This window comes from Liolophura sinensis, chromosome 1 (genome assembly GCF_032854445.1).
Source record: "Liolophura sinensis isolate JHLJ2023 chromosome 1, CUHK_Ljap_v2, whole genome shotgun sequence".
Classification (NCBI taxonomy): domain Eukaryota; kingdom Metazoa; phylum Mollusca; class Polyplacophora; order Chitonida; family Chitonidae; genus Liolophura; species Liolophura sinensis.
In genome coordinates, this window is record NC_088295.1 from 28,758,604 (window position 1) to 28,786,190 (window position 27,587).

The following is a 27,587-nucleotide window of genomic DNA, read 5'->3' on the forward strand; positions in this document are numbered from 1 at the left end:
CAACACTCTAATCACGTGACTAAAGAGTGTGCAAATGACAGGCCCAAAGCGGCTATGAATACGTACGTACAAATCCCATACAGATATAAACAGTTTATGCTTCCGAGCAGTATATTTCAAACAAAAGTACACCCAATATGTGATCTCCAGTTAAAAAAGCTCTAAAATATGAAAACAGAACATAAACGTCTCGTATAATACAAGGGTGGGCACTCAAGCACATGCAATATGTATACTAACAATGTGTGAAAAATATTTTCACATTTCAACCGAAGCAATTTTTTCTACGGGGTCAAGCTGTGTTTTGCAGTCAGCTGTAGGCCTAATCTGAAGTACATTATAACTTTGTAGTGCCGCCCGGCATTTCAACTTGTACAAAAATTATAATACTTTGACACTCTAGTATAATCAATGCCTATATAAGACTTCTTTGGTGACCTGTCTTTTTCAGATTACTGTAAGAAAGTTATACAATCGGCAAATGGTTTTAAATGTGATACAAAAATGTTGTTACCGGTACAACTAATTTGTTCCTGGAAGGGCGGGAGGTTGGTGGGGGGCGCATTTCGTGCATTCATGTTAATTATTGGAAAGTCCGGGGTTAAAATCACACAGGTAATTCACCTCTCCACACACTGGGATAGCCTTTTCGTCGCATCGTGGAGAATACTTCGTGAAAATTCCCGCCAAAATCACACGTGCCACAAGGTCAGCGTTGTTGTTTTCCTGGATTTCCGGTGTTGAAGGAGGTTATGCGAAGTGGCACCTGTAATAATTTTTAGATTTCTGTGCAAACTTTTCACGTTGCATCATGTGGATCCAGGTGAGAACGTTTGACGGGAAGAAGTGCGTGCGAGTTGACAGCTTGTCGAAGCTGACGAAGGTTGAGGAACTGAGAGAAAAGCTGGTGGCACCGTTCGATGCGCCCCCGGAGAGACAGAGGTTGTTTTACCGGGGAAAACAGGTTCGTGGATCAATTGCCTGTTCGTGAACATAATGTAGAATTGCAGTGCATTTTTTCACGTCACATAGATGCGTTGTCACATCACACCACCACTCTGTCATCAAGGTGTAATTCAGAGTATGAACAGGCATAATCTGTTCTTCAATTCCTTCTCCTCGTTGGAAAATAAACACCTCTTGAGCTTTCACTCACGCAGCCTATCTCACGAAAAAGCATGCAAGCAGATAAGTTATGGATCAAAGATATCGTATCGAGCAAAGATTATAAAGAGGGCTTCCTGCTTTCAAGCCGGGATCTTAAATCTTCAAAGTGTGAAGTGTGGGGGATTAGGCCTATATTCCATTTTGTCAAGATATCAAGGCCTACCTCTTTAAGCCATCTAGATGCACTTGGTGTGCTATTGTAAAATTCTGACGTTCATCGTAATTTGTTAGAGAGTTCATCGCCGACTCTCAAACAAATCGCTGCATATGTGCACACTCCAACTCGATGGAGGCAGTAAGAGAGATGTGCGCTCACGCCACCCAAACTTACCTGCACTAAAAATACAAGTTCTTTTCTATGCCTTTTTGGATTGAACTAAGAAGGTTGAAGTTGTTCTAGGAGACGGCAATCGAAACATAATAGTTTTTTTGAGGATTTCAATACCAAAACTCAGTTGCATTTCAAACCCAGAAGTAAGTCATGTGACACTTCAAAATGGCTGTCAACAGAGAGACACTTGGTACCCCTGAAGTTCTAGCAATGACTGTGACGACCACTCAGTGAGTTGATTAGTTTCATAGGTGAAGACAGTATTTTAAGAGGATAGTATTAGAGATTTCAACATAAGATTACATATGAATGATCAGAGAGTAGGTTATTTAGAGTGCCATACATGGGGAAGAGATGGGAGCTTGAAATCTGCGCCATGTTTTTTGAGAGGTGTTGATGGAGTCAGTGTTACGATGAATATCAGAATTTTAAAATATCACAAGGAGTCCATCTAGATAAACTACCTTGTATTTTAATCCTTGAAGACACAAAAAGTTCTGAGGTGAATACCATTTCTGGCACATTGGTTTGCTGTCATTTCAATCTGCCATAACTGGAAATTTGATTGGTAGCATGTTAAAGTGACAGACTGAAAGTAACAGACTGATGTGCTCAGGCTATCTGTAGGACTGTACTGTCCAAAATCAAGAAAGCTTTGAAGCATAAACCCACCTCAAACTTTTCAGTTTTCTGAAAATAGTTTTATAGTTAAATGTATGCTGTCAACCGTGGAAGTGTATTCCCTGTAATCTGTGACGTTTACCACAAAAGACAAATGTGCAGTTCTCGAAATTCTCCAACTACTGGATAGGCTGATGATCTGCAGAACAACTGACTGCGGCGCTGGCGTCGAATTACCCTGGTAACACCTGGCACGCCTCATTTACGATGAATCACCTTGTAGCCAATGCATGAGGCAATGTAGCTAGGGTGGCGCGGTCAGTTCTTAAATAACTCCAAGGCTAACAGAGCTCTCCTTATGTAGTGCCCTTACAACTGGAACCCTTCCACATGTTTAGTAGAGAATCATTCCCAAAGTTATCTGGAGTGTAGCTAGACACATCAAGGCCATTATAGGTGAACTATCTTTAACTGTAATCCAGCTGTTGCAGCTAAACACTTGACTGACGTTGGTTCAAATACTATGCTTGGCCTCCATGGGCCTCTTGTGACCAAGGTGATTAGCATGCCAGCGTGGTGCAATAGCCAGGAGCCTCCCACCTATGCGGCTGCTGTGAGGTCAAGTCCAGCTCCAGCCATAAGTGGCCGTACGTGGGAAGGTCTGCCAGCAACCTGCGGATGGTCGTGGGTTTCCGCCGGCCTCTGCCCGGTTTCCACCCACCATAATGCTGGCCGCCGTCATATAAGTGAAATATTCTTGAGTACAGCGTAAAACACCAATCAAAAAAAAAAAAAAAAAAAAAAAAATCCAGCCGCAAGTGGGAAGGTCTTGCAGCAACCTGCAGATTGTTGTGGGTTTCCTACGGGCTCTGTCTGGTTTCCTCCCGCCATAACGCCTGCTGCCGTCATCTAAGTGAAATATTCTTGAGTATGGGGTAAAACACTAATCAAATAAATAAATATGTTTGGCCTCCGTCTCAAGCTAAATCCATGGATATGAATATGCCAATAACATGTGTGTGTACATTCTACATTGCAGATGGAAGATGGCCACTCGCTGTTTGACTACAGTGTGGGTTTGAATGACCTCATCCAGATAATGGTGAGGAACCCCCAGCCTGTAAAGCAAACCTCTGAGGACAAGACAGATGACCCCAAACGTAATAATGGCTACTCAAGCAGTGGGGAGGAAAGCAACTCTTCTGACAAAGAAAACAAACAGGTGAACAGGTTCAAATGACATTGCTTTGATCACTATCACTTTGGTCACTATCACTTTGATCACTTCTGTAGTAGTTGATTATAATTGAATGACATGTTGGAGGTGCTTGACTTTTAGTGTTGATTTCTTGTCTTGCTTTCAATTCTGTGTAACCCATCTCTGTAGAACTGTAACTTTTCACAGAAAAAAATTGTCTCTGATCCGATGTTGGTTAGTTTGGGTTGCTACATGTGTTGATATGTTTGCAGCCTATTGAAACAAAACCCTCTACAAGTCAAAATGAAGCCATGGAAACTGACGAGGAGGTGTTGGGGACTGAAGGAAGTTTATTTAAGGTAAAGTGAGATTTCTGTCATTGTGACTTGTGGCAGGGCAGGTCTTTATTTTCGTAATTCTTTACCAGAATCTAAAGGGATTCCCGTAGGGTTGCTTTGCGGGAATCCACCCGAATGTAGGTCAAATCTAGTACCACAAAGAATGCTGTTACTCAAAGTTTTAATATGTGGCATATAAAATCAAACACTTTTGGGGATTCCGGGTGACACAAATATCACGATACAGGAGTAGAAATAAGCCCCATAAATCAGAAAGGGGGCAGGGCCAGTTGACTTGGAAATCAATTGGCCCTTTCCCCATTCCCAATAAAGTTTTGACAATGTGGGTTGATCTGATGTATATAGTTTATTATTATCTTTGTTCAAAGGATTTCATGATTACTGGTTACTGATGACATTTTTAAGAAGTTCAGGTACTAGAGGCTTGTAACCAAGAAATCAGCTGTGAATATTGGGTAAGATGTTGGTGGGCAAGACAGCCTCGCATAGACCCTATTAGTAAAATATAAACCATCAGTTCAGCTACAAAAGTCCTCTGTATCTGATTGACTAGCTGACATTTGAAATAGATTTGCTACACAGCTGTGACATTTGACAGTAGCATACCACAATAAAATCTTACGTTCAGTTCTGAAACTCCAGTGTAGATACGATCAAATTTACAAGCAAACTATTGTTCCGATTTATGTCGCTTTCATTGTTTCATGGCCGTTTAATTCATTTGCTACCACAATGTCCCAAGGCCCCCGCTACTGCAATCCTGTTCACCGCTTGGTCCCCAGCAGGCCACAGCAGAAATACAATTTTGCACTAAAAATTCGAATTTTTTGTTTTATTTTTTTCTGGATAATTCAGTGATCAGCTTTTCGGTGGCAGTTGGTATTTTTGCTCGCTGTTGTGTGTAAACATAAAATTAATGGCTTTATTAGAACTGTGTATCTCGCGATTTTAGTAAACTTGCAATAAAAAACGGTGTCAGAGCTTGAAAATTGGTTGTTTCCGTAGGTGGCGTTACAGTTTCCGATTGTTCAGATTCGCATCTCGTTAATTCTGGAGCGTAGTTGACCTAAAGTTAATTCCTTTCCACTTGGTTGGAAGACTCTTCTATGTCACTGCTAACATCTGAAACCGAAATATCCGAATCGAAATCCTCCCAAATGTCTTCATTCGTAAAGCCCTCGAAATCGTCGTCTGTACTTGAGTCCGCCATTTTGGCAAAAACTCATAGAAAGGCGTCAGATCTTTTCCACATTTTTTCGCGCCATTTTATCGCTTGCAACCAATGAAAATCTGCGAACACAGCTTGTGTGGCTTCCATAGGATCTCATAAAGCTCCCCAAAAATCCGAATTTCCGTGCAAAATTAGACCAGTCAGAGGTAGTGTATTACGCGTCTTGAGCCACTTGCCGGGAAATAAGGTCTTGTGAAATGTGCGGCTTGAGCCGCACACGGGGACCAAGGGGTATGGCTAGGCTGCAGCTAACGGCGCTCCCAGTGGCAAAAGAGTTAATAGCCAACAAAGTATTTTTACAAAAATGTCTTCACACACCCCTTTTCATAGCTATATGTTCATTACTTTGCAATCTTCTCATTAGTTTTGGATATGTGTCAGTTTTAATTGTCCGAATTGTCCGATGGTCAGAACCACTACCACTGCTGTAGCTATCAAACGGCCATTGCCTTGTTGTACACAGGTGGCATTTCAACAATTTAGAAGCTCATTCATTGGTCCACAGGAGAGACACAGCCAGTGGGATAGCCTGTATCATAGTAGCATTCACTAGAAACCAGCACGTTGTCTATTTTTTTTCACTTTTACCTGCGTGCCAAAGATGGATCAAACTAAAGACTAATGAACTTCCTCTTTGTTTACCCACCATGCCTTATTTCATCAGAGTTTGTGTACACATTTAAAGCCCTTATTTTCCCTCCCTGCTGTAAAAATGTAGCTTGGCCCGCCAGACTTTCTTATCCCATCTCTTACCCACCACGTCAAAGTTTTCACAATCAGCGAGCCAGCAGTTATTTTGACCCTTGCTGTAATTCATTACATGTCAGTTTATGCTAAAGAATTCGCTTGCAATGGAAAATTACAAATTTGTTCACAGTTTATTTTGATCTCCGTTCGTCAGTATAGACACGCATTATGACGATGTTAATGGTTGTACGTCCTCTTATTGAGAGTAGGGATAGTTATGAATTGGAAATTGGAGAACAGTTGGTCATTTTCAGAATCATTTTTGTGACTTTCTTATTTGGTTTATGGGAGTCATGGAATCCGATTCCTAGATTCCTAGATTCCTGTCGAAAGTAAAGCCCTGCAGGCTTAAGCGTCATCTGAATATTAGAGAAGTAATGGTTGTATTGTTTTTTTAACACCTCAAACCCTTTTGGTTATAGGCATATGTATCTGTCTGCTCCATTGGCTACTGATAATTTGGAACAAATTCCTCAATGGTGTATCGTTTATTCTTATATGAATGGAAAGCGTGTTGAAAATTATTTTGTGGATGTAAGAGGATATTTTATTGAGTTATGCTCCTTTATTCAATTGTCTGATTTTGTCCTGCTTTATTTCACTACCAGCCAACTGGATTACACCAAGTTCTGTGATGTTGGAACTCTTGTAAGATGAGCCAGAGTGTCCAGGGGTTTTGGTTAGCGCAATATTGTGTTATCTGTTTGCATTCTTTTCACTAGATTGGAGATATTGTGGATGCTCGTGACGTTACCATGGGAGCATGGTTTGAAGCGAAGATCATGAAAATCAGACGGGCGGAACCTGATGATGATTGTGAAGAACCTCTGGCCACACCGTTAGAAAGTTGGGACGATGAAAATGTGCCAAAGTTATCTGAAACAGACAACAATGTTACAAAGAGCGAAACAGAAAACAATGTGAAAACAGAAGAGCAAAAGACCTCTGCTTCAGAAATTGAAACAGAGGAGAACTCCAAACAGGGAGACAACCCTACAAGAAGTGATATTACTGACAAAGTCACAGAAAATTCAGAATCCAAACCAGCTGATTCAGACAAATCCAACCCAGACGAAGTTAAAAAGGAAAACCTAGATGAATCAAACAATAACAATGTAGATGAATCAGATAAAGTGCAGCAAGAGTTGGAGAATGTGTTGAAAGAAACAGTGGTTGTTAAATCTGACATTACATCTACAAAACCTGCCATACATGTGTGTGATACAAATGATGGCTTTGTCTATTCTGTGCAGTATGAAGGGTAAGTAAAGCAGAGTGGGTACATTTTTCATTCTTTATATTTTTTTACATTGTCGAAAATTGGACTGTAATACTGCAATTGTTGAGTTAAACCCCAATCATTCATTCTTTCATTTTCTATAATTCAAAAGTTTGTCTATATTTTGAGTGAATCATTCTGTGGAACAAATTACCAACAAATTTTCCTCGCACAACAGGTGCTGCTGCAGTAAATTAGGACTTCAGTGACACGAATCTTAGGCCACATTAAATATGTTGTGTGCTGCAGTTTCATCTATGACATATAAGGTCTACTCGCCGTTGTGTGAGACTGTTAAAGCTGCAGTGGAATGTAAAATGTCACTGAAAAGATGTACAGTGAAACCTAACATCTTGACAATACCGACCATACTGCTTGGTTCACTTTTATCTCTATTTTCAACTCGTGTTAAAACTTGTCTATTCTGAAAACTCATAGGGGTTTCCAGCCCACATTATATCAAGTGCATGTAAATCCACTTTGCACAATGCGGACAACCTGCACAGCTTGTTGCTGGACTTTGTTCACTGCTCACTGGAGAGCTTTTAGCAAAGGGTCATAGTCCAAATAGCTAGTTCATCAGGCAGTGACAACCGTTCTTTAAAACATAACTTCACATCAGAAAACTTCTTACATTACATAAGGTGTTCGTTCACAGCTGAGAACAGCAAATCAGGATGTTCGTAACGATTTATTCATTTAATTGATTGGTGTTTTATGCCATTCTCAAAAATATTTCACTTATACGACAGAGTCCAGCGTTATGATGGGAGGATCAGTAATGAATATATACTGGAGTTTGAATTGACTTTGAACTCAATTCTTCGCTATGAAGAGGACATGTTAGCATGTCAACTGCTGATTTTCTGGTTTAATGATCTTTTTACATTTTATTGCTTATAAATATGATTCTATATTTAAATTGATGGCCTCTGTGGCTAGCGTGCCAGTGTGACACAATGGCCCAGGAGCCTCTTGTCAATGCAGTCTCTGTGAATTCCCGTCCAGCTCATGCTGGCTTGGCCGGGGGAAGGTCTGACAGTAACCTGCGTATGGTTGTTGGTATCCCCGAGCCAAGTTTCCTCCCACCGTAATGCTGGCCTCTGTATAAGTCAAATATTCTTGAGTATGGCATAAAACACCAGTCATGTAAAGAAATAAATAAACATAAAAATGTAATGAAACAAAACACTGTAGTAACTTTTGACTGTAAAGTTATTACATTTTCAGATTTAAGTTTACCATTCATTTAATTCCTGGAGCGATTTTATGATTGCTGTTGCTGCACAAACCAGCTTCTTGATTTACACAAATTTTACCTTATTACCTAACACTTCGAACTTCAGGCATTTGTTAGGAACATAAAAATGCTGAACAGGGAATGTGCTAAGTTGATTTTTACTACCAAGTTCTAAGAAACTGTTCCTAAACTGCAAGGTGCAGGGCCTGTGTGGCAGTATTGTTTAGTGCGTAGTGGAGCGTAATGACCCAGGAGCCCCTCACCGGTGCGGTTTCTGTGAGTTCTTGTCCAGCTCATGCTGGCTTCCTCTCCAGCTGTACATAAGGCCTTCCAGTAACATGTGGATGGTTGTGGGTTTTCCCCTAACATAATGCTGGCTGCTGGCTAAAACACCAGTCAAGTTAATAAAATAAATTAAACTGCGAGTTTTAAGAAAGGGTCAAGAATATCTTTATGAGACATCGTTACTTGGTTTGTGGCAGATATGAAGATGATGATTTGACAGACGTCCGAAGCAATCACCTGCGACCTCGTGCTAAGACAATGGTAAAGCTGAGCGATGTGGAAATCGGCCAGAAATTGATGGTAAACTATAACTACGATGAGCCGGATCAAAGAGGTTATTGGTATGACTGCGTGGTCACAGGTAAACGTGATACACGCACCATCAAGGGAGGCTGACCGGCACGGTTTTTTTAGGGTAGGCTGTAGTGTGTGTTCTGATGTGTGGAATTTTATAATAGATTAATACAAGCATTAAACATTGATTTCTTAGGTGTTTTAATAGAATGATTTTGCTGATTTTTATTTCCAATCTGGACAACCATAAATAATTTCAGGCTGTCTCTCTGAGACAACTCAAACATGTCATAAGTTCAAGTTTAAATTTTAAATTCGTTCAAATTCCATCAAGATGTTTTCCCACATTAATTTCCAGAAAAGATCTGATGCCTCTGGAGAACTGTAAGATACTGTTTGTGTATGAGCTGTTCAAGATTGAGAAGGTTGGAGCGCAGATTAACCAGTCTGATATTGACAAGGACCCCAGCGCGTCACCTGTCAAGCGTAAGTCAGACTGCGAGCAGGTTTGCAGACTAAGATGGTTGTTAACATAAACTCTGGCTGCAGGATTTGGTGTATTTAGATGTATGCTTTGGTGAATATTTTGTCCTTCATATAGCTGCATTAAATATGAATTTGAGACACATGAAATATTTTATGTCCAAAAGTCATATGGTGTCAAACATGAGTTATCTCCCCTTATGTTTATGGCCCAGGTCAAAAGTAAATTAGGGAATAATTCTAGATGTTGAGACAAAGTATTGGCTGTCAAAATGATGATAATCTGGTCTTATTTTACAGGTCAGAACAAGCCTGAGTGTGACCATTGCCTTGACAACCCACGCAGGAAGTGTAAGTTCTGTGCATGTAACATTTGTGGGGGTAAAGATGACCCTGGGTCACAGATCTTGTGCGACGAGTGTGACATGGCCTACCATCTCCAGTGTCTGGATCCCCCACTGGAAAAGATCCCGGAAGAGGATGAGTGGTATGTGGCTTAAAATGGTTGAATGTGGCCGTACGTGGGAAGGTCATTCAGCGACCTGTGGATGGTCATGGGTATCCCCCGGGCTCTGCCCGGTTTCCTCCCACCATAATGCTGGCAGCCGTTATATAAGTGAAATATTCTTGAGTATGCCGTAAAACACCAACCAAATAAATAAATTAAATTGTTGACATTCCAGTACACCCTTTCAGTTGTAGAAACCATTAAGTTACTTTGTCCCTGAGAGGGTGAACTGTAAACTGAAAGATTGCAAGCTACCAAAATGATATCATTATGTCTTATCCAAGCCCTGTCCAAATACTGAATAGCCTTGAAAGAAACATAGACACTCAGTCCTTGAAAGTCCTTGAAAAGACTTTTCTTTCAAAAGTTTGGACTTAGGTCTATGAATCTGTTCACCTAGTGAAAACTTTTCAGCCAATAAATGACTTATTTGTTTGAATTTCAAGTTAAATGATAGGGTTGTACTTAAATGTCAAGTCATATGGCTTTTGGTTCTGTGAAAGTCTTTAACACTGGCTCTAGATTTTATCCATAATGTTGGAAAGACCGATACCTGTTGGGTGGTGTCATTTAGTGTCTGCGTGAATTTTTCCCCTCATAACAGTAGAAAACCATTGTTTGATGAAGAACTGTGATAGGAATGAGACTTTAACCTAAACAGTTTCCTTCAGTTGATGTCTCTCATGTTCAGGTATTAAATTAAACCAGTGGGAAATAGCCAGTGATCTGTGTTTCACTGAGAAGGACTAATTGTCTCCCTATCCATTTGCTGATCTCTCTGTTAGAGGGGACACCTTATTTTACCTCTCTTAAAAACTGTACAGGCATTAGTTATTGTAGTTACCCATGCTTGATAAGTAATAAATTATTGCTGGCAAACCTATCTAAAAAGTTTACCAAGCATATGCATTGATCATGTGTATGAATAAATATAAGGAATATTGGTAATGCACATGAATTGCAGGTACTGCCCGACGTGTAAGAATGATACCAGTCAAGTGGTTAAGGCCGGAGAAAAACTGAAAGAAAGTAAGAAGAAGTCCAAGATGGCATCGGCTACAGCAACCACGAGTAGAGATTGGGGAAAGGTATGTGGTGAAGGTCGTGACATGACCCTATCATTGAGGAACTCAAGAGCATTAAAATACGTGCAGTAAGACGACTTTTCGTAATGTGTCCTGATAGAGGAAGAGAACTGAGAAGTAGCATTTTGTTTTGTTTCCAAGGAGAACTCTTATGGACGATTTATGGGGACGGTCTTGTGTATGCTGTAATATCGAATAATTAGCACTGTCAGCTGAGGTAAGGGGAGATAATCGTGTATTGAACTTTTGCAACAATTGATTTGTGGCTTGGACAAGGAGTAGTACTTTAAAGTGACATGATTGTTGTTGTGCAAGAAACAGAAAAGTACAGGGTTTACATCCTTTGCAGGGTATGGCATGTGTCGGAAGAACCAAGAGTGTAGAATTGTGCCTCCAAACCATTTTGGTCCTATCCCTGGTGTTGAAGTGGGAACGCAGTGAAGTTCAGAGTACAGGTGATCTATAACTGCGGAAGGATTTATAAGCAGAGCTTTGTTGTTTGGTAAACTTGGCTTTGACTCATTTGGAGGCCGAAAAGATCTTCACAGGTCGTGAATTCTGACCTCAGACTAAGGTGGTAATATCATTTGATGAATCACTCCCACTGTTGAGATCATTCGTTTGAACAAGAGCAGAAAATCTTAATTAATTCAACCCAACTGTTGCGTTGGGCCCTAAATGCTTATGCATGCTAAATTAATGATGAAACTGGTGTTTCTCTCCATTCATGACTTGCGTTGATTCCTTTCAAAGCCTTATGGCCCTCAGCTACTGGAAGCAAGAACCAGTGGAGTCAAGTCTAAACACCGATGGGTGCAGGGTTTTGCATGCCTTATGTTGTGCCTTTGTTGAGAAGTTCCAGTGACAAGGAAAGGATTTCTAGCATTGTGGGATCTTAAAGGATTTAGAATTTCATGGCTGAAACAGATTGTACTTGTGAGATTGTAAATATGTGACATTTTGACTGTTTTGTTCCAGGCGAGTGAGGCAGGGATTCATCGCCCGCATGTGGCGGGAATACATGGACGTGAGGAAGAAGGGGCGTACTCTATCGTCCTGTCTGGGGGCTATGAGGATGATGTGGTAAATGCAACTTTTCAGATTCAAATTGAAGCATTGATAGTGGTACTGGAAACGAATTTGTTTTATCTAAAGATGACCTGGTGTTTAAGTTGTTATGTTAAGTCATGGCCATTCGTGCATAAAACCGTCCTAGTGCTAAGTGTAACTATCATGGCAGTGTCATGTATTTACTACTAGTTGCTATTTGTATGATTTTATTACTATAAGGGCATCATGAAACTGACCCTTGGCACTTGCAGTGGATTGTTTGGTACGCTGTTTTCTTGAAACACTGTCTTTATGTCGGACAGTCTTTTGTATTACACAATAATCCAGTTAGTGTTAATGTGGCTAGTGTTATCCGATTCTGCATTGATTCCCAATAAAGTCACAGTTTAGTTTCAGCTTCAGTTTACACGCTCAGTTACTGTCTTGAAACACTTTATGTGATCGATTATCATTTGTTGAAAGTGTTCAAAGCTGTTATCAAGACAGTTGTTTTTGTGCAGGATCGAGGGGATGAATTTACATACACTGGAAGTGGCGGCCGTGATTTGTCAGGAAATAAGCGAACAGCTGAACAGTCATGTGACCAGAAACTGACGCGCATGAACAGGTAATAAATATGTGCACTGGTAAAAATTACTTTACAAGATAATATATATTTATCATTTAAATAAAATTACATTACAAGAACATACAAAACATTTCTTTGCAAAGTGAAAAAAAAAGCTGATAATTTTGAAGAAAGTTTACCTTCACATAGAATCAGGCGAAATTTTTCAGCACGCTTTTGTTTACAGAGCGCTAGCGAAAAATTGCAACGCTCCTCTAGATTCAAAAACTGGAACAGAGGCGAAGGACTGGAAGGGGGGTAAACCTGTTCGGGTAGTGCGCAACTGTAAAGGTCGAAAACACTCCAAGTATGCCCCAGAGGAAGGGAACCGATATGACGGAATATATAAGGTGGGTTTGTTTGGTGAAAATCAAATACCTTTCTAGTGTGATCATTAACCAAGAAGGAGAACATTACAATTTCCTCATATATGGAGGACCTGGATTCATTTGTGAGAAGATCATTTGTATGATTTGAAAATTTACACTCTTGTGTACTGTCTCGCAGGTAACAAGGATAGGTAAAATAGATAATCTTCCTCTACCTGCTTTCATAGAAGTGAAATGTTTTTTCTTACTGTGTATAATATCAGATAAATTCATCACATCTCTGTAGATGGCTGAAACATGCAGGGCTTCCGCTGGGGCTCGCCATGGTCGCCAGTTGCGAATAAAAATTTGGATTGGCAATAAAATCAGGGAAATGGCAAAAGTTTCTGGCGACAAAATTATTTACTCGAGAATATATACTGGCTATTGAGGAGGTGGAAATGGCCACAGTGTGAAGACTCACAATGCACATGGCCATGTGTTGTTCTTCTCTTTTTTGACGGAAATAATGGGTTGGTGAACGTCATCACAGTTTCATATAAACCACGTGTGTTTATTTTATTCACTTTTTTTAAGCAAGCATCACATCCATTTTTTAAAATTATGTAAAAAAAGAAACGGTATCTGAGCTTCTGCTGGTGCTTGCCATTGTCGCAAATTTAGAACGATTTTTTGAGATGGCGGTAAAAATCGAAAATATGTTTAATGTTTTTGTTGATGAATTTATTTACAAAGAAAATGTGCTAATGTTATACACAAAATACCTGGCGAAGTTTTCCTGGTATTTTTCAGGCATGAGAGTTTTCTGTGGTTTTGTGCGTATTCTCGCTATTTTTCTGATGAAAACAATCAATTTACTTTTATTTCAAACGGCTTCATTTCAGCGGAACAACAACAACAACATAGTCAGGGCGATTTTAATAGACAGAAATCTACAAAGAGGGTTCCGCATTCTTGGAAGTTGACTTACATTGGATAGCGCTTGAAAATCGTTTTTATTAACTAATGAGCGAGAATCATGGCATTTTTGGGGATGCTATTAAGGGAGATAAATATAGGTAGTGTTAGGCGTGTAAATGAAGTTACCTCCCTTGAAAACCTTAACCCTTCCACCCATGAACTAAATTTATGAATTTATTTTGTAACAAATATCTCTGGTAAAGGAAACATTTACTACAACCCTACACAGATTAATTGAAAAAATTTGCTGATTTTTTCAAAAAACAAAAACACTCGGGCATTATTTTGAGGGCATTTTGTTTTAAATATGGCATGGGATAAACTCCAGGTATAGCTGGAAGACACCAATCTGACTAGCAGCTATACCATGGCAGATAAAAACGAATTACAGATGGAGACCACCAAGAGTCCTAACTACTGCTCCCATTCAGTCAATTGAAGATCACAAAGATTACGTCAAGGTCGCTTAGTATGGCTAAAGAAAAATTGTATTGGCTACAAAATCTGATGAGTGGCTCAAGTGACTGGCTAAAAAAAATACTTAGACTAAATAGAGGAAACCCTGAACATGTGAAAGAAATACACGTGCATAAGAAAGACTCGGGCTTTGTAAACTGGGCTTAGTTCTGATTGGTTTTATTTTGTGTCTGCTCACAATCAGAGTGATTACACAGAGTTGTTGATTTGCTATTTGTAACCAGTATTTATAACCTTTGTTTGAAGATTGTGAAATACTGGGCAGAGAAAGGAAAATCTGGTTTCCTGGTATGGAGATATCTGCTGAGGAGAGATGACCCTAGCCCAGCTCCATGGACAAAAGCTGGCAAAATCAGGTCTGCAGAACTAGGTCTGGAAATGCAGGTAAATGCTTGTGGTGTGAAGTGTATTGTTTATGCACGGAGTTTTTTTTTTTCTGGTTCAGATTGAGTTTATTTATGTTTTAAACACTGACTATAACCAGGTATTGAGTTCAGTTCCGCTTTGGCGACTGGTAATTTTGTTAACGTGAAGTATGTACTATATACCGATATATATTAGAGAGAAAGTTCAGTTTCATTTGAGGTTCATTTCTGATCATGATTTTATTGTTGGTACACAATTATACGTCAGGTATATTACCCTGATATAGATTGTATAATAAAACAGATATTAACCATGGTGATGCATGTTCACTTGTTGGTTGTTATGATAAAGGGAAGAAAGGAACTAACAAACATTACATCGAAAGTAAACATGTGCAAAATATAGAGATAAGGCTTATCCTGCTCAGAGGTATATAATTAAACAGTTATAAACCATGCATGTGAAATTGCTGGTTGTTAAAAATATTTGAAGAAAGGAACTAACAAATATCACATAAAAAATAAACATGTATAGGCCAAGAAACACAGAAGAGAAGGCTTACTCTGATCAGAGGTACATACTGTAAAGTATTTATTATTCGCTGGAATTCATATTCGCGGATTTACTTCAAAGATGGTTTCACAGAAATTAAGTTTCGTCAAATTAAAAAGGAAATACTGAAAAAAAAAAAAATCTTAAAACTGTTTAATTTCCACAGATATAATACGGTTGAAATTACTCAAGCATGTAAAACAGGTATTATGAGGTGGCTATGTAATCCACTTTTATTTCTTGTGGTTTTGATAATCCTCGTAATCTGGATCAGAAATTAAAACAACGGGGAATTTATCATCACTATTTAAGATGATGACATTTGCACCTACCGTGAGCAGTATTCGAAGCCTAATATGTGTCAGTCATTTGTTTTCGGTTCGGCCTTTCACTGTTGACCTTTAATCAACTGGCAAAGTGACCTGTAATCTTTTGAGCAGTTCAACGTAAGACACACAAATTTGCCATTATGGGAGCCAGTCATTCACACAGTCAAGCAAGACGATTAGTTTTCGATTGTTTTAATCCTGTGTAGCTAGAAATCGCTAACATTGCGTATTTGTCATAAGGCCATTGTGTTGTATACAGTTCATAACTTGTTAGAAGCTCACTCATTGGTCCACAGGAGACACTACCAATGGATTATCGTGTACCAGTGCGACATTCTTTGGAAGCCAGCATGTGTTGTATCTACTTTTCTTTCACTTTCTTGGCATGCCGAAGATTGATCAGACTAAATACACATGGACTCCCACTTCGTTTTATACCCGCTAAACATTATCACCATAGTTTGAATATATTAAAAGCCTACTTTTAATTTAATTACAGCCAATACACACGTGGCCACTTTGGCTTGTCACAGATGGCAGCTGTCTGCAATTGATATAGACCTCTCATCGCTACGCAAATATTTTCGAATGCAATTCAGTTCTTATCTAAAAATTTGAGTATTTGTACCAGAAAAACTCAGAATTGAATTTTTTTTTACCCTAGTTTTCAGTTTTTAACTGAATTTTCCCTCCGAATACCAGGGTAAAAAATCAACACGTATGAATCCCTCTCATGATACCTCGATGGCATGAAGTGAGTTTATTGTATTTGTTGTCTTTGTGTACATTCATAGGATAAGAACATTGGTTTCTTTTGTGCAAAGGTCAGTATGTAGGTATAAGGCTATCTCAACTTTACCTGGCGTCATATAATTGAAATATTGAGTATGGTGAAAAACACCAACCGATCAGATTTCAATTTTCCAGGTGATCTTACTATAACATTTTGAGGAATATCACACTTTTTCTTACTAGAAAGTGTGATGCTAATCACTGTGTAGTACAGGTCTGTTTTCGTCTTTACTTAACTGATACTGAAATCATTCTTTCTCCAGTATCCAGAAGGCTATCTCGAATCTCAAAAGGAGAAACAGGAAAACCTGGAAAGTGCTAAGAAGGGGAAAGGAAGGAAGAGAAAATGTTCAGAATCGGGTAATGTTAAGATTTTACTCTTAATTTATAGTGAAAAAAGGCATCGTTGATTCATAATGTAAAATTTGAGGGGAATTTTGGGCAATATGGGTAAATTGCACTAATCAGTTTCAGTCCTATGCCTTTAAATGGACTTGGTTGCAACTGTTTGAGTGTAGCTCATTCTGATGCAACTTACTGGTAGTGACTAGCAAAGAGTAAGGTAGATATTGGAAACTGTGTTGTCGCACAAACTCTCTGGTAGTGACTGGCAAAGATTAAGGTAGATATTGGAAACTGTTGTTGTCACACAAACTTTCTGGTAGTGACTAGCAAGGAGTAGGGGAAATATTGGAAACTGTTGTCGCACAAACTCTCTGGTAGTGACTAGCAAAGATTAAGGTAGATATTGGAAACTGTTGTCACACAAACTCTCTGGTAGTGACTGGCAAAGAGTAAGGTTGATATTGGAAACTGTGTTGTCACACAAACTCTCTGGTAGTGACTAGCAAAGAGTAAGGTTGATATTGGAAACTGTGTTGTCACACAAACTCTGGTAGTGACTAGCAAAGAGTAAGGTATATACTGGAAACCGTGTTTTTGCACAAACTCTCTGGTAGTGACTAGCAAATGGTAAGGTAGATATTAGAAACTGTGTTGTCACACAAACTCTCTGGTAGAGAATAGCACAGAGTAAGGTAGATATTGGAAACTGTGTTGTCACACAAACTTTCTGGTAGTGACTAGCAAAGAGTAGGGGAAATATTGGAAACTGTGTTGTCACACAAACTCTGGTAGTGACTAGCAAAGAGTAAGGTATATACTGGAAACCGTGTTTTTGCACAAACTCTCTGGTAGTGACTAGCAAATGGTAAGGTAGATATTAGAAACTGTGTTGTCACACAAACTCTCTGGTAGAGAATAGCACAGAGTAAGGTAGATATTGGAAACTGTTGTCGCACAAACTCTCTGGTAGTGACTAGCAAATGGTAAGGTAGATATTGGGAACTGTGTTGTCACACAAACTCTCTGGTAGTGACTAGCAAAGAGTAGGGGAAATATTGGAAACTGTTGTCGCACAAACTCTCTGGTAGTGACTAGCAAAGATTAAGGTAGATATTGGAAACTGTGTTGTCACACAAACTCTCTGGTAGTGACTAGCAAAGAGTAAGGTATATACTGGAAACCGTGTTTTTGCACAAACCATCTGGTAGTGACTAGCAAATGGTAAGGTAGATATTGGGAACTGTGTTGTCACACAAACTCTCTGGTAGTGACTAGCAAAGAGTAAGGTATATACTGGAAACCGTGTTTTTGCACAAACTCTCTGGTAGTGACTAGCAAATGGTAAGGTAGATATTGGGAACTGTGTTGTCGCACAAACTCTCTGGTAGAGAATAGCACAGAGTAAGGTAGATATTGGAAACTGTGTTGTCACACAAACTTTCTGGTAGTGACTAGCAAAGAGTAAGGTATATATTGGAAACCGTGTTTTTGCACAAACCATCTGGTAGTGACTAGCAAATGGTAAGGTAGATATTGGGAACTGTGTTGTCGCACAAACTCTCTGGTAGAGAATAGCACAGAGTAAGGTAGATATTGGAAACTTGTCACACAAACTTTCTGGTAGTGACTAGCAAAGAGTATGGTAGATACTATGTTGTGGCACAAACTTTCATAAAATTCTTTTTCTGTCCAATGTCAAAAAGAAAAGCTTCACAACAGTATGGCTGAAATATTGCAGACTGGCTCTTGTTGAATTTAGTCTGACTGCCTTTAAATTACCTGATCAGTTGTAATATTCTTTCATAACAGATTCATCCCCTCGAAATTCTCCTGGGAAGAAAGCTAAAGTTGCGGAGTACAAGGTTTCCAAAGAGGTGAAGAAATTCATTCAGGAGGATAAAATGAACAAGAAGGTTTGGGATGAGGCTCTTGCAGTCACAAAAGAAGGAGGAAAGGTAGAAATTCCTAGAATGTAACAATTCATGCTTCACTTATCATTTGTCCATCTTTTCACCTAAATTTTCATACCTGACGTCAGATTTGACTTCATTGAGTTAGGTTTTGTACTAGGCTCTAAAACCAGGAAATTGACAGTAAGCTTGACCAGACCTGTCAATCACTTGATTGTAGCCTGAGAATTATTTTTCTTGATACCCTTAAAATTACATGCTGCATACTTGTGTGGATGAGGAATTGCAGCCAATAAGATCATTTTACATAGCTTGAGATTTGCATTATTGTAAAATATTTATTCCAATTAACCTGGAAAAGGTGAATTTTCGGCATGGAAATTGTCTGGAAATTTGAAAATCATCAACGTGTACAAACCTGATTTAATGTCAATTTGGGTATATGGTTGTGTCCCATTGGGCAAACTGCATGGATCTATCACTGATTTTATGTTTGAATACCTTCACTTGCAACCTTCACTAAAATGGTTGTTATACATTGTAAATCTTTTTTAATCATGGGGTCAGTTCTGTGCTGGAACACATCTTTCTTTCAGTCTGAAACAAATTCAGTCTAGTTTACCTTGAAACTGGAGTGTCTTCTTAACATCCTGTCTTGTTAGTGTCTGTGATTGTACATAGCTTATTAGTAGGTGGATCACCAGAATTAACATGGAAATCAATGATTTGAGCAGGTCTAATCTATTTTCTTGTTGACCAGGTGTTCTTGGAGAAGGTGGAGGAGCTATTGCTGTGTATTTGCTGTCAGGAGCTAGTGTATAAACCCGTCACCACAGACTGTCATCACAATATCTGTCTGGTGAGTCAGCAGTGTTGTGATTTGGCAGTTGTTATATTAGTGAAGTATGTGTGAAACTTGGATTTAGTATGGGTGGTAAGAGTCAGAATGTTTGAACTTTCCTAGTCATCAGTGTGATATCCTCACCAGAATTTTACACTGTCCATCCTTCCATGAAGTGAAAAAAAAAAATCAATTTCCACATTGTATTAAAAAGCAAATTTCAGACTTGTGTCCACCTTAATTTGTATGAGATGACTGAGAAAGATGCAGGGAGATGAGTGTACTAATACATCAAAGGGAGGTAACTGTGTCACAAGTGGATTATTTGTTGGAGACGTGATAACAAGTCCTGGTTTCATGAAGTGCGCTTAGCTAGGCAATCCAAATACCCTAAATGCTCAAAATCCTTAACAATTTTGACAATGTGACGTGTTGCATGTTTTTGCATATTACAGGCATCTTACCTGATCAGGACAGGTTATTATATAATTTCTATGAAGTTCATATATGCCCCTACCTAGACAAAACATTTTAGTCAGCAAAATCTAATGAATTTTGTTTTCATATTGCTTCAAACATTATACTCTGCTGGTCAGATTGATGATAATTTAGATATCTTGACAACTGCAGTGGCATATGTAGACGCTTGCTTGGCACTCTGTAGTAGGGAATGTCAAGACTTGTATTGTTGCATGCGGAGAACTACCATGTCAGTGCGTCATGGCTTTCTTTGTAGTTGTCATGGTACTTTATTAGTTAAATGTATGTGCAGGTAACTATGTGCCTCTGGTTCCAGGGTGTGACTGGGTCAGTTCATAGTGTTGAATTTAGTTCATATTTGGTCAACTGCTCTTCATGTAAGGAAGGTCTGATGAGATATATTTATTTATTTGATTGGTGTTTTACACAGTACTCAAGAATATTTCACTTATACAATGGCGGCCAGCATTATGGTGGGAGGAAAGTGGTAACCTATGACCATCGGCAGGTTGCTGGTCTGGCAAGAGTTTTAGTGATCATTACGAGTGAAGGGGGCAGTGCAGAACACAAGGTGTCTTCTGCAGTTAGATCAAATACTTCACATTAGGAAAGGAAATAGTTTTCAAATGGCAATGGGGAATATGGGCCAAAATATTAGAAACAATGGAAATTGAAATTTAAAGTTTGTGGCAATGCCCATCTTGCACATAAATGGTAAATTCTGTATGTAAGGACTTAATACTGCCACAGCTAAAGTTTGACTGAATTAACTAAATTTGTTGTTGTTAACATAAGTCTGAAAGACAGTTGTCGTCATTGACACCCTCAAGATTTTGAAATTTTACTGAAATGTTGTTGTGCCTGCTCTCACAGTTCATGGGTCCAGGTAAGAATAAGAGATTAAATGTTGTCATGTGGCTCTGCAGTTTTGTGGAAAACCAGTTGTCTTCCACTAACCAGTATGTTGTTAATGGAAAAGTTAGTAATTCACTGATACTCCAGTTTTCTCCACTCATAAAAAAAAAAAAAAAAAATTCTTGAGTATGCCTTCAAACTAAATCAAATAAATAAACCAATAAATCAGATGGTTATGTTTGTCATTGTAGGATTGTTTGAAGCGTTCCTTCAAGGCAGAGGTGTACACCTGTCCAGCGTGTAGGACGGAACTGGGCAAGGACTATAGTATGCCTGTGAACAAAGCCCTCAAATCTGCACTAACAACACTCTTCCCCGGTTATGAAGCTGGCAGATAAGCTGGGTCATTCAGAGGACAGAAATCTTGCTCATTGTTTACAGTTTTAAATTTAACTTAACCACATCAGCGAACAATGGAGTGTACAATGTAGTCATTACCTCATATTCATTGTATTTTTTGGTCATTTTGCTGTGTACAGCCATTTTTTCCTGTCTCAACCAATGAAGTTCAAGGATTTGTCATGACTACTGCTCTGCCTCAACAAATGAAGTTTGGTTTTTTCTTTTAATGTTTTCTTTTTTCTTATATTTTGAAGAATATGGTTCAACACATTTTTATTGCATTTGTTAATTCACATTGATGCATTTATTAATTTAGACATTTTCATGATCAATTTTGGCTTTGCTTAGTTTCTTAGTTCAATATCATGTAAATTTATGTTTTATTTTGATTGCCATTGTGAAAGTGACCATACAATCTCAGCAACATTCCTCCCTAAATTTTTGCTTTGTTTTCAGAATATATATTTTAAGGATGTCATTTTTTTATGCAATCAGGCATTTTTATGAAACCAGCTAGTGATGTCTAATTTTTTAGCATGGCATATCTTGTACGGATTGCACATAATTTTACCTCATGTTCTGCTTTAGGACGCGTGTAATTTTGAACACATCTGTATATTTACACCAGAAACAAAAATGATATATCAAGCTTTCCACAGAATGTGCATGTTTGTATTAAACACCTGTTCAAAAAAGAGAATGCTATCATTTTGAGGGAAAGATATATAAAGTCCTGGATGCCTTCTTCTGGTTTTGGATCAGTTTAACATTTAAAAAAGTACATCTAGTTTGTAAGAAATCTGACTAGTTCAAGGATAAAGTTTTATATCATAGTTTTAATTTTCATCGGATTTACAACTTATTACCCCTCAGATGTGCATCTTTTAAACTGGAATGTTACCATATATTGTTTGAAGATCTGTGTCAGCCTTTTAAGTTTACTTCTCTCTCAAAAAGGTAACTGGATTTGTTTAAAGCAGGCATCTTAGTTTTATTTCAGTATTGTGTAATCAAGGGTATGCATCTTCATATACATCCTTATTATGTTTTTAACCGTCGCGTGATGTTTAGTGGGTAACTTTACCAATGACTTTATCTGATCTGATATGACTTAACCTCAGTCTAACATTCCTGGTATAGCTGTTAGCGATGAGTTCATCTGTACTTTGCACTGACGTTTTTAACAGATATTTGACTAAAATATTTTTGTTTTGTTTTCTGTAGGTGATTTTTAGAAGACATGAGAAATATAAATACAGCCTGTCTAATAGATTTAGTAGATATAGTGTGGAAATCACCAATTTACCACGTTTTAACCATTTAAAATACAAAATATCATGACAATAAACTATGTTGTATATATATATATATGGTTGAATTTATAATTAATCTACGTTCACATTCTATCCTTGTTCACATGCTATAAGCTAAATAAAGGTTTATATACACAAGTCCTCCAGTTGCGAGACTTTGTTTCTTGAAGGGATAGAATTGCGCTGATTGACATTGGATAGGGTTTCCTAGGTTAAATCTTGCAGCCTTTTTTAGATTTACTAAAGCTCCTGTAAACTTCATTTGATGGCATTTTACGCCATACCCAATAATATTTCACTTTTACGGTAGCTGTCAGCATTATGGTGGGAGGGAACCGGGCAAAGCCTGCAGAAGCACAATCCTCCACTGGTTGCTGGTAGACCTTCCCACGTAGGACAATAACCCTTTGAGTAACAATTGAAACGTCCCCTGCTCTCATTCTTCATGGAGCCAACAGATAAACACTTGGCGATGCTTGTGGGGCCGTTCACACTATTGTTGATTTCCACCAGTATGTTCATGTCTAGCCTGCATGTGGAAAAGTGTCGGTGACTTGCCAAAGGACGGTGATAAAACTCAGTTAAAGGAACAGGTTGTAGAATGCTGTGGCCATTACAGACTTATCTCAAAATACTAAAAGTAACAAAACTATGTTTGGCTATTGACAAAATTCGTTGTAATTTGCACTAATGCATATAAATCATCTATTCAGAACATAAGTTTAGATATCAAAGAAAAAAAGCATGCTGTATGAACGTCATTGGCACAGAACAACACCTTTAATGTAGTACATAGGCCTGGGAATAAGGCACAACTCGCATTTATTTTTTTTATTTATATTTTTTTTTTCAAGAAAGGCCTATTAAAAAGATTTGTAGGGTCTGTTAAATAGCAGTATTCATTTTGATCATGACCACTTACGTTTAATCTTATAGGCTACGTCATGGTGTTCCTCTTGAATTATTCCAGATTTTAAAGTTATTTTTTGTTTTCATCATAACATAATATCCCTTTTTTCTCCAATAATATTATTCTCTCCCAAGACTCCAAAACTGCTTCACATAAAACAGTAGAAGAAAGAAGAATGTACGAAGTTATTCTACATGTTAAAAATTGCTGAAAATGCCAAACGGAAATTCATGGAGCATTTTGTTGATAAATGCTCATCTTTTGATGACGTCATTAATTGGTAAGCATGTCGTGTAAAATTTGACCGTAGGAAAATTTAGGCGCGACGTTTGTCGTTCTAACGAGCACGCGCATGGCGGGGGCTTCGATTTAAGAGGTGGTAAATCTCAAGCGTTGTCAAAACGAGCGCGTTTACATTTGTTTCGTCGTACTCATTGGCTCCTTTTATCGATGTATTTATTCATAAAAATTTCAGATAACCGAAAGAATAAACATCTGCTGTGCAAAATTGTGATTTTGTGTTGGAAGAAACAAAAACTTTTGCGAGTTTTTACATGTCTACCATGTCATTTGTTTACCAGTGGCAGTGGGTAGTATAGTCCCTAGGCATGGATAGGTTTGAGCATGGATTCCTAAAGTTTAAAGCATTACATGACAATGGAACTATCATATTTGAAAGTTAGGCACATTTTGATTATTTTTCCAGAAACAAATTCTTACCATAAAGCTATATTATTCACTATTCATGCTAAAATTTCATTCAAGGCTTATCTCGCCTGGATTAAATTCGGTTCAGTTTGTTTTAACCTTCAATGCTTTAGTCACGTGAGTAAAGATGGAGCGTACTGACGATTGGCTCCGAGCAGCTATGACATCACTTCAAAACTGTGAGGTTAGAGGTCCGTCAGCAGACTCATTACAGACAGACATAGCTGACAGACGACAGTGACTGTCAGCTGATGTGGAAATTGTCTGACCACAAAACTTTACTTGTCCCATAGGTGCAGGCATGGATGTAGAAAATTCAGCATTCCCATGAGAGGGGTATTCCACTAATTAGTCTAGCACCCTACCCTCTATGTGCAGTTGTGCAGTTGTCAGGAAGCAACCTGCAGGATTTGAAAAAAACAAAACAAAAACTCTTCTTTCAAGGCAGTGCAGAAGAGCACAGCAGAGCATGTAAATCAGTGTAGATGGCAGAAAAGTAATTAAGATACCGGGTAAAACAAAAAGGCAATCTTGTCAATCAGACTTGCCTTAGTACAAGTATGAAGGTGTTGATTGTAGCTCAAGAAATCTTACGCAAAATGGATATTCACCCTGTAGTAAGCAAGACGCAGTTAGAATAAGTCACAGGCTCTGAAGTGAAAATAGTACCCAAACTTTGTGCTCTGTGAGATCTGCTGACATTTTGACCAAAAAATGGATGACTGGCCTAAATGTGAATGTTACTTGTTGAAATCAATCATTGAAATGCTTTCAAACTTGGCTATTGCCTTGTCATGGTTGAGATGCTCATTAGGATTGTATTTTATTGCTCTTCATGTCGTTCTATCTATCTGTAACTATCCATAGAATGTGACATATATACTGAAATCAACTCAAGGAATTGTTTTCAAACTTGGACGGTGCTGTGTCATTGTCAAGACAGTTGTCATTGTGTTTTACAGCCCTCTGTGATCCAAGATGACTGCTTTTGATTATCTTATTGAACTTTGATTCATTTGTCTGCAACCTAGCTGTGAAACAGAAAGTGAATCATTCCTCCAAGCATACTCCACTGGAGGTGGGAGTCAGGTTCTAGTTCTGCCCGAGCCATTATGCTGATACAGGTCAACCACTTGTTGTACTATCCCCTTAATGCTGAATGCTAAGCGAGGAAGCTAGAACTTCCTCTTTTAAGGTCTAAGGTGTGACCCAAGTCAGGATTGCCCCTGATCTACTGCCCCTGAAATGGAGGCTCAGCAAGCTTCAGAGAAAGTATGTAACCAAAACATTGTGAGGGGAGGTGAAGAATATATAACCTTTCCCTGACTCACACCTTGTAGCATAAGAACAGCTTAGTAGGTTATTGTTATATTAATTGCTTCCCCTGCCTAGTGCTAGCTACAAATTATTTGTTCTGGTATTTATGTTAAGCTGATTATGTTGGTACTATATACACAGGTGTCCCAGAACAGAAGTAACAGTGGACAACTTTGGTATGGCAGGTATGAAGTGATTAACCCCAAACCTCTGACCATGTGGCCCACACAGGTGCCCCTCACCCCGAGGGCTATGTTGATAAACCTGCAACTATTACCCTTTCTTACCTCAATGTCCAAGATGGTTCAACATGTTCTTGCAAGCCTGAGCTCATAGTAATGTCAACTGACCAAGCACCAGAGGTATGTGTATTATAATGTTTCATTTCTTGTCTAAATGTTAAAATTGCTCAGCCTGGTGATTAGACTCTTTATGATACAGTTTGAGCTGTTGTTATACATGTACAGTGCACACACTCGTTTCTTGCATGTATATATCTTGAACCACCTTGGGTTGTTATGATCAGACTGTACCCTAACATGGTGACTACAATGTGGGGGGAAATGGTGCACATGTAGGAAATTTTGGGGAAAGTCATTGTCGTTGGGCATATAGAAGAAAAAGACAACAAATAGTACAACCTATCTATTTAGGGAGAGTGGTGAAAACAAACTTAAATGGCCACAGAAATTTGTTTTTGTGATGTGCGTGCTAGCCGCAGAAATCAACTTTTAATCAGGAATTCTTGTTAGGCCATGTGAGAGCAACCAGAAACACAGTGTCACTTGAATCACTCATATAACAACTATATATGGTTAAAAGGCCAAACAGGGTTTGAGTGACGTAAGTGGAAACTGTTCATCGTAAAAATGTCAAGCAAAATGTGTACAAACTTTACTATGAGAGCTACTACAGAAGGGATATACATGTTTATGCCTTGCACACTGCTCCAGCTGTCCTTCATTCTAGGACAACATATTGGGATTACAGTAATTGTCATATACATGAACAAAGTATAATATTCTATATGGCAAAAATGCTAACTCTGAAAGGGTTAACACTATTGGTGAGATTGCCTGGTGACACTAGTCGTCACACTTTCATTTTCCTGCTCAGGAAAATGTCTTTATTTCCATTTTATGTGGAATGGATGAACAGTGGCAGAAATACAGTGAGCATCGATCATGTTTGAATTGATCAAATCTGTTGAAGGAAACAATAGTGAGTATCAATCATGTTTGAATTGATCAAATCTGTTTAAGAAAACAGATTTTCAGCATGTTGTTTTACTGTAAATCTTCAACATTTTCGACCTCTAAAGTACTTCTCATTGGAATTTATGCGTGCATTTATCATGAAAAAAAAAGATTTGTTTGTGTTAGATACAAGCTGCAAAAACTATGCATATTATTTCTCTACACCCCAAAGCTACACTCCAGGAATGGTCAAAAATATTGGTGATATTGGTGGTAGTGGTGGTTAAATAGGTTCGATAATTAGGGTGTACTAAATGTAGCTGGCAGCAACTTGAACTCAATGTTGTTTTTTTTTTACGTGTTTTTTTTTTTTTTAATGAATACTAGTATGGTCATGGTCGCACTGGCCATACTGCCTCCTTTGCCATTGAGTATGGTGTGTAAGTCTGCATATCACACCTATTAAAGTATAGCAACATCTTGCCAATGGTCAGTGATTTGCCTCACAAAGTCCATTTAATTTCCTTGGCTGAGACAACAGACCTCTACTGTATAGGCAAAAATTTTGGGGTTTTTCAAATATCATCAATCAAATAAGTAATATAATGCATGTATAGATGCCCAGTCAGTATTATATTGGATTTCATACTCATATATCTTGTAAGTTTTCAAGTAGTTTATATGTGGGCTTAACCTAAACAAGTCTTTCTTATGAACAAATGTAAATATGTATGAAAAAATGATTTTAAATGGAAATGGCCCTAATTTAAGTGATGAAACATGTACAGATGTGTGTGGTATTACCTGTTTGTTGCACATTTAGTTGTACACATACTTAAGTGATGATACATGTGCAGATGTGTGTGGTATTACCTGTTTGTTGCACATTTAGTTGTACGCATACTTAAGTGATGATACATGTGCAGATGTGTGTGGTATTACCTGTTTGTTGCACATTTAGTTGTACGCATACTTAAGTGATGATACATGTGCAGATGT

General features: G+C 38.4%; 2 protein-coding genes across 3 annotated transcripts in view; both read left to right on the top strand.

Annotated features, from left to right (window-relative positions):
- The first annotated feature begins 748 nt into the window (after positions 1–748).
- Positions 749–22,557, top strand: LOC135480358 (E3 ubiquitin-protein ligase UHRF1-like). Its single transcript, XM_064760190.1, is given in 20 exon segments — positions 749–964; positions 3,159–3,341; positions 3,590–3,676; positions 6,377–6,915; positions 8,656–8,845; positions 8,848–8,873; positions 9,111–9,238; positions 9,536–9,722; positions 10,708–10,831; positions 11,178–11,202; positions 11,205–11,264; positions 11,267–11,283; positions 11,807–11,911; positions 12,400–12,506; positions 12,694–12,856; positions 14,519–14,656; positions 16,575–16,671; positions 18,466–18,611; positions 19,327–19,425; positions 20,994–22,557. Coding segments are annotated over 20 exon segments (2,721 nt in total). The 5' UTR covers positions 749–811; the 3' UTR covers positions 21,141–22,557.
- A 2,806-nt stretch (positions 22,558–25,363) lies between these two features.
- The window catches only part of LOC135467936 (protein still life, isoform SIF type 1-like), a 140,203-nt gene continuing 137,979 nt past the window's right edge, over positions 25,364–27,587 (top strand). For both annotated transcript variants that reach the window (XM_064745876.1, XM_064745893.1), the window contains exon 1: positions 25,364–25,754. The gene's annotated coding sequence lies outside the window, so the exon portion shown is untranslated. The remainder of the gene's footprint in view (positions 25,755–27,587) is intronic.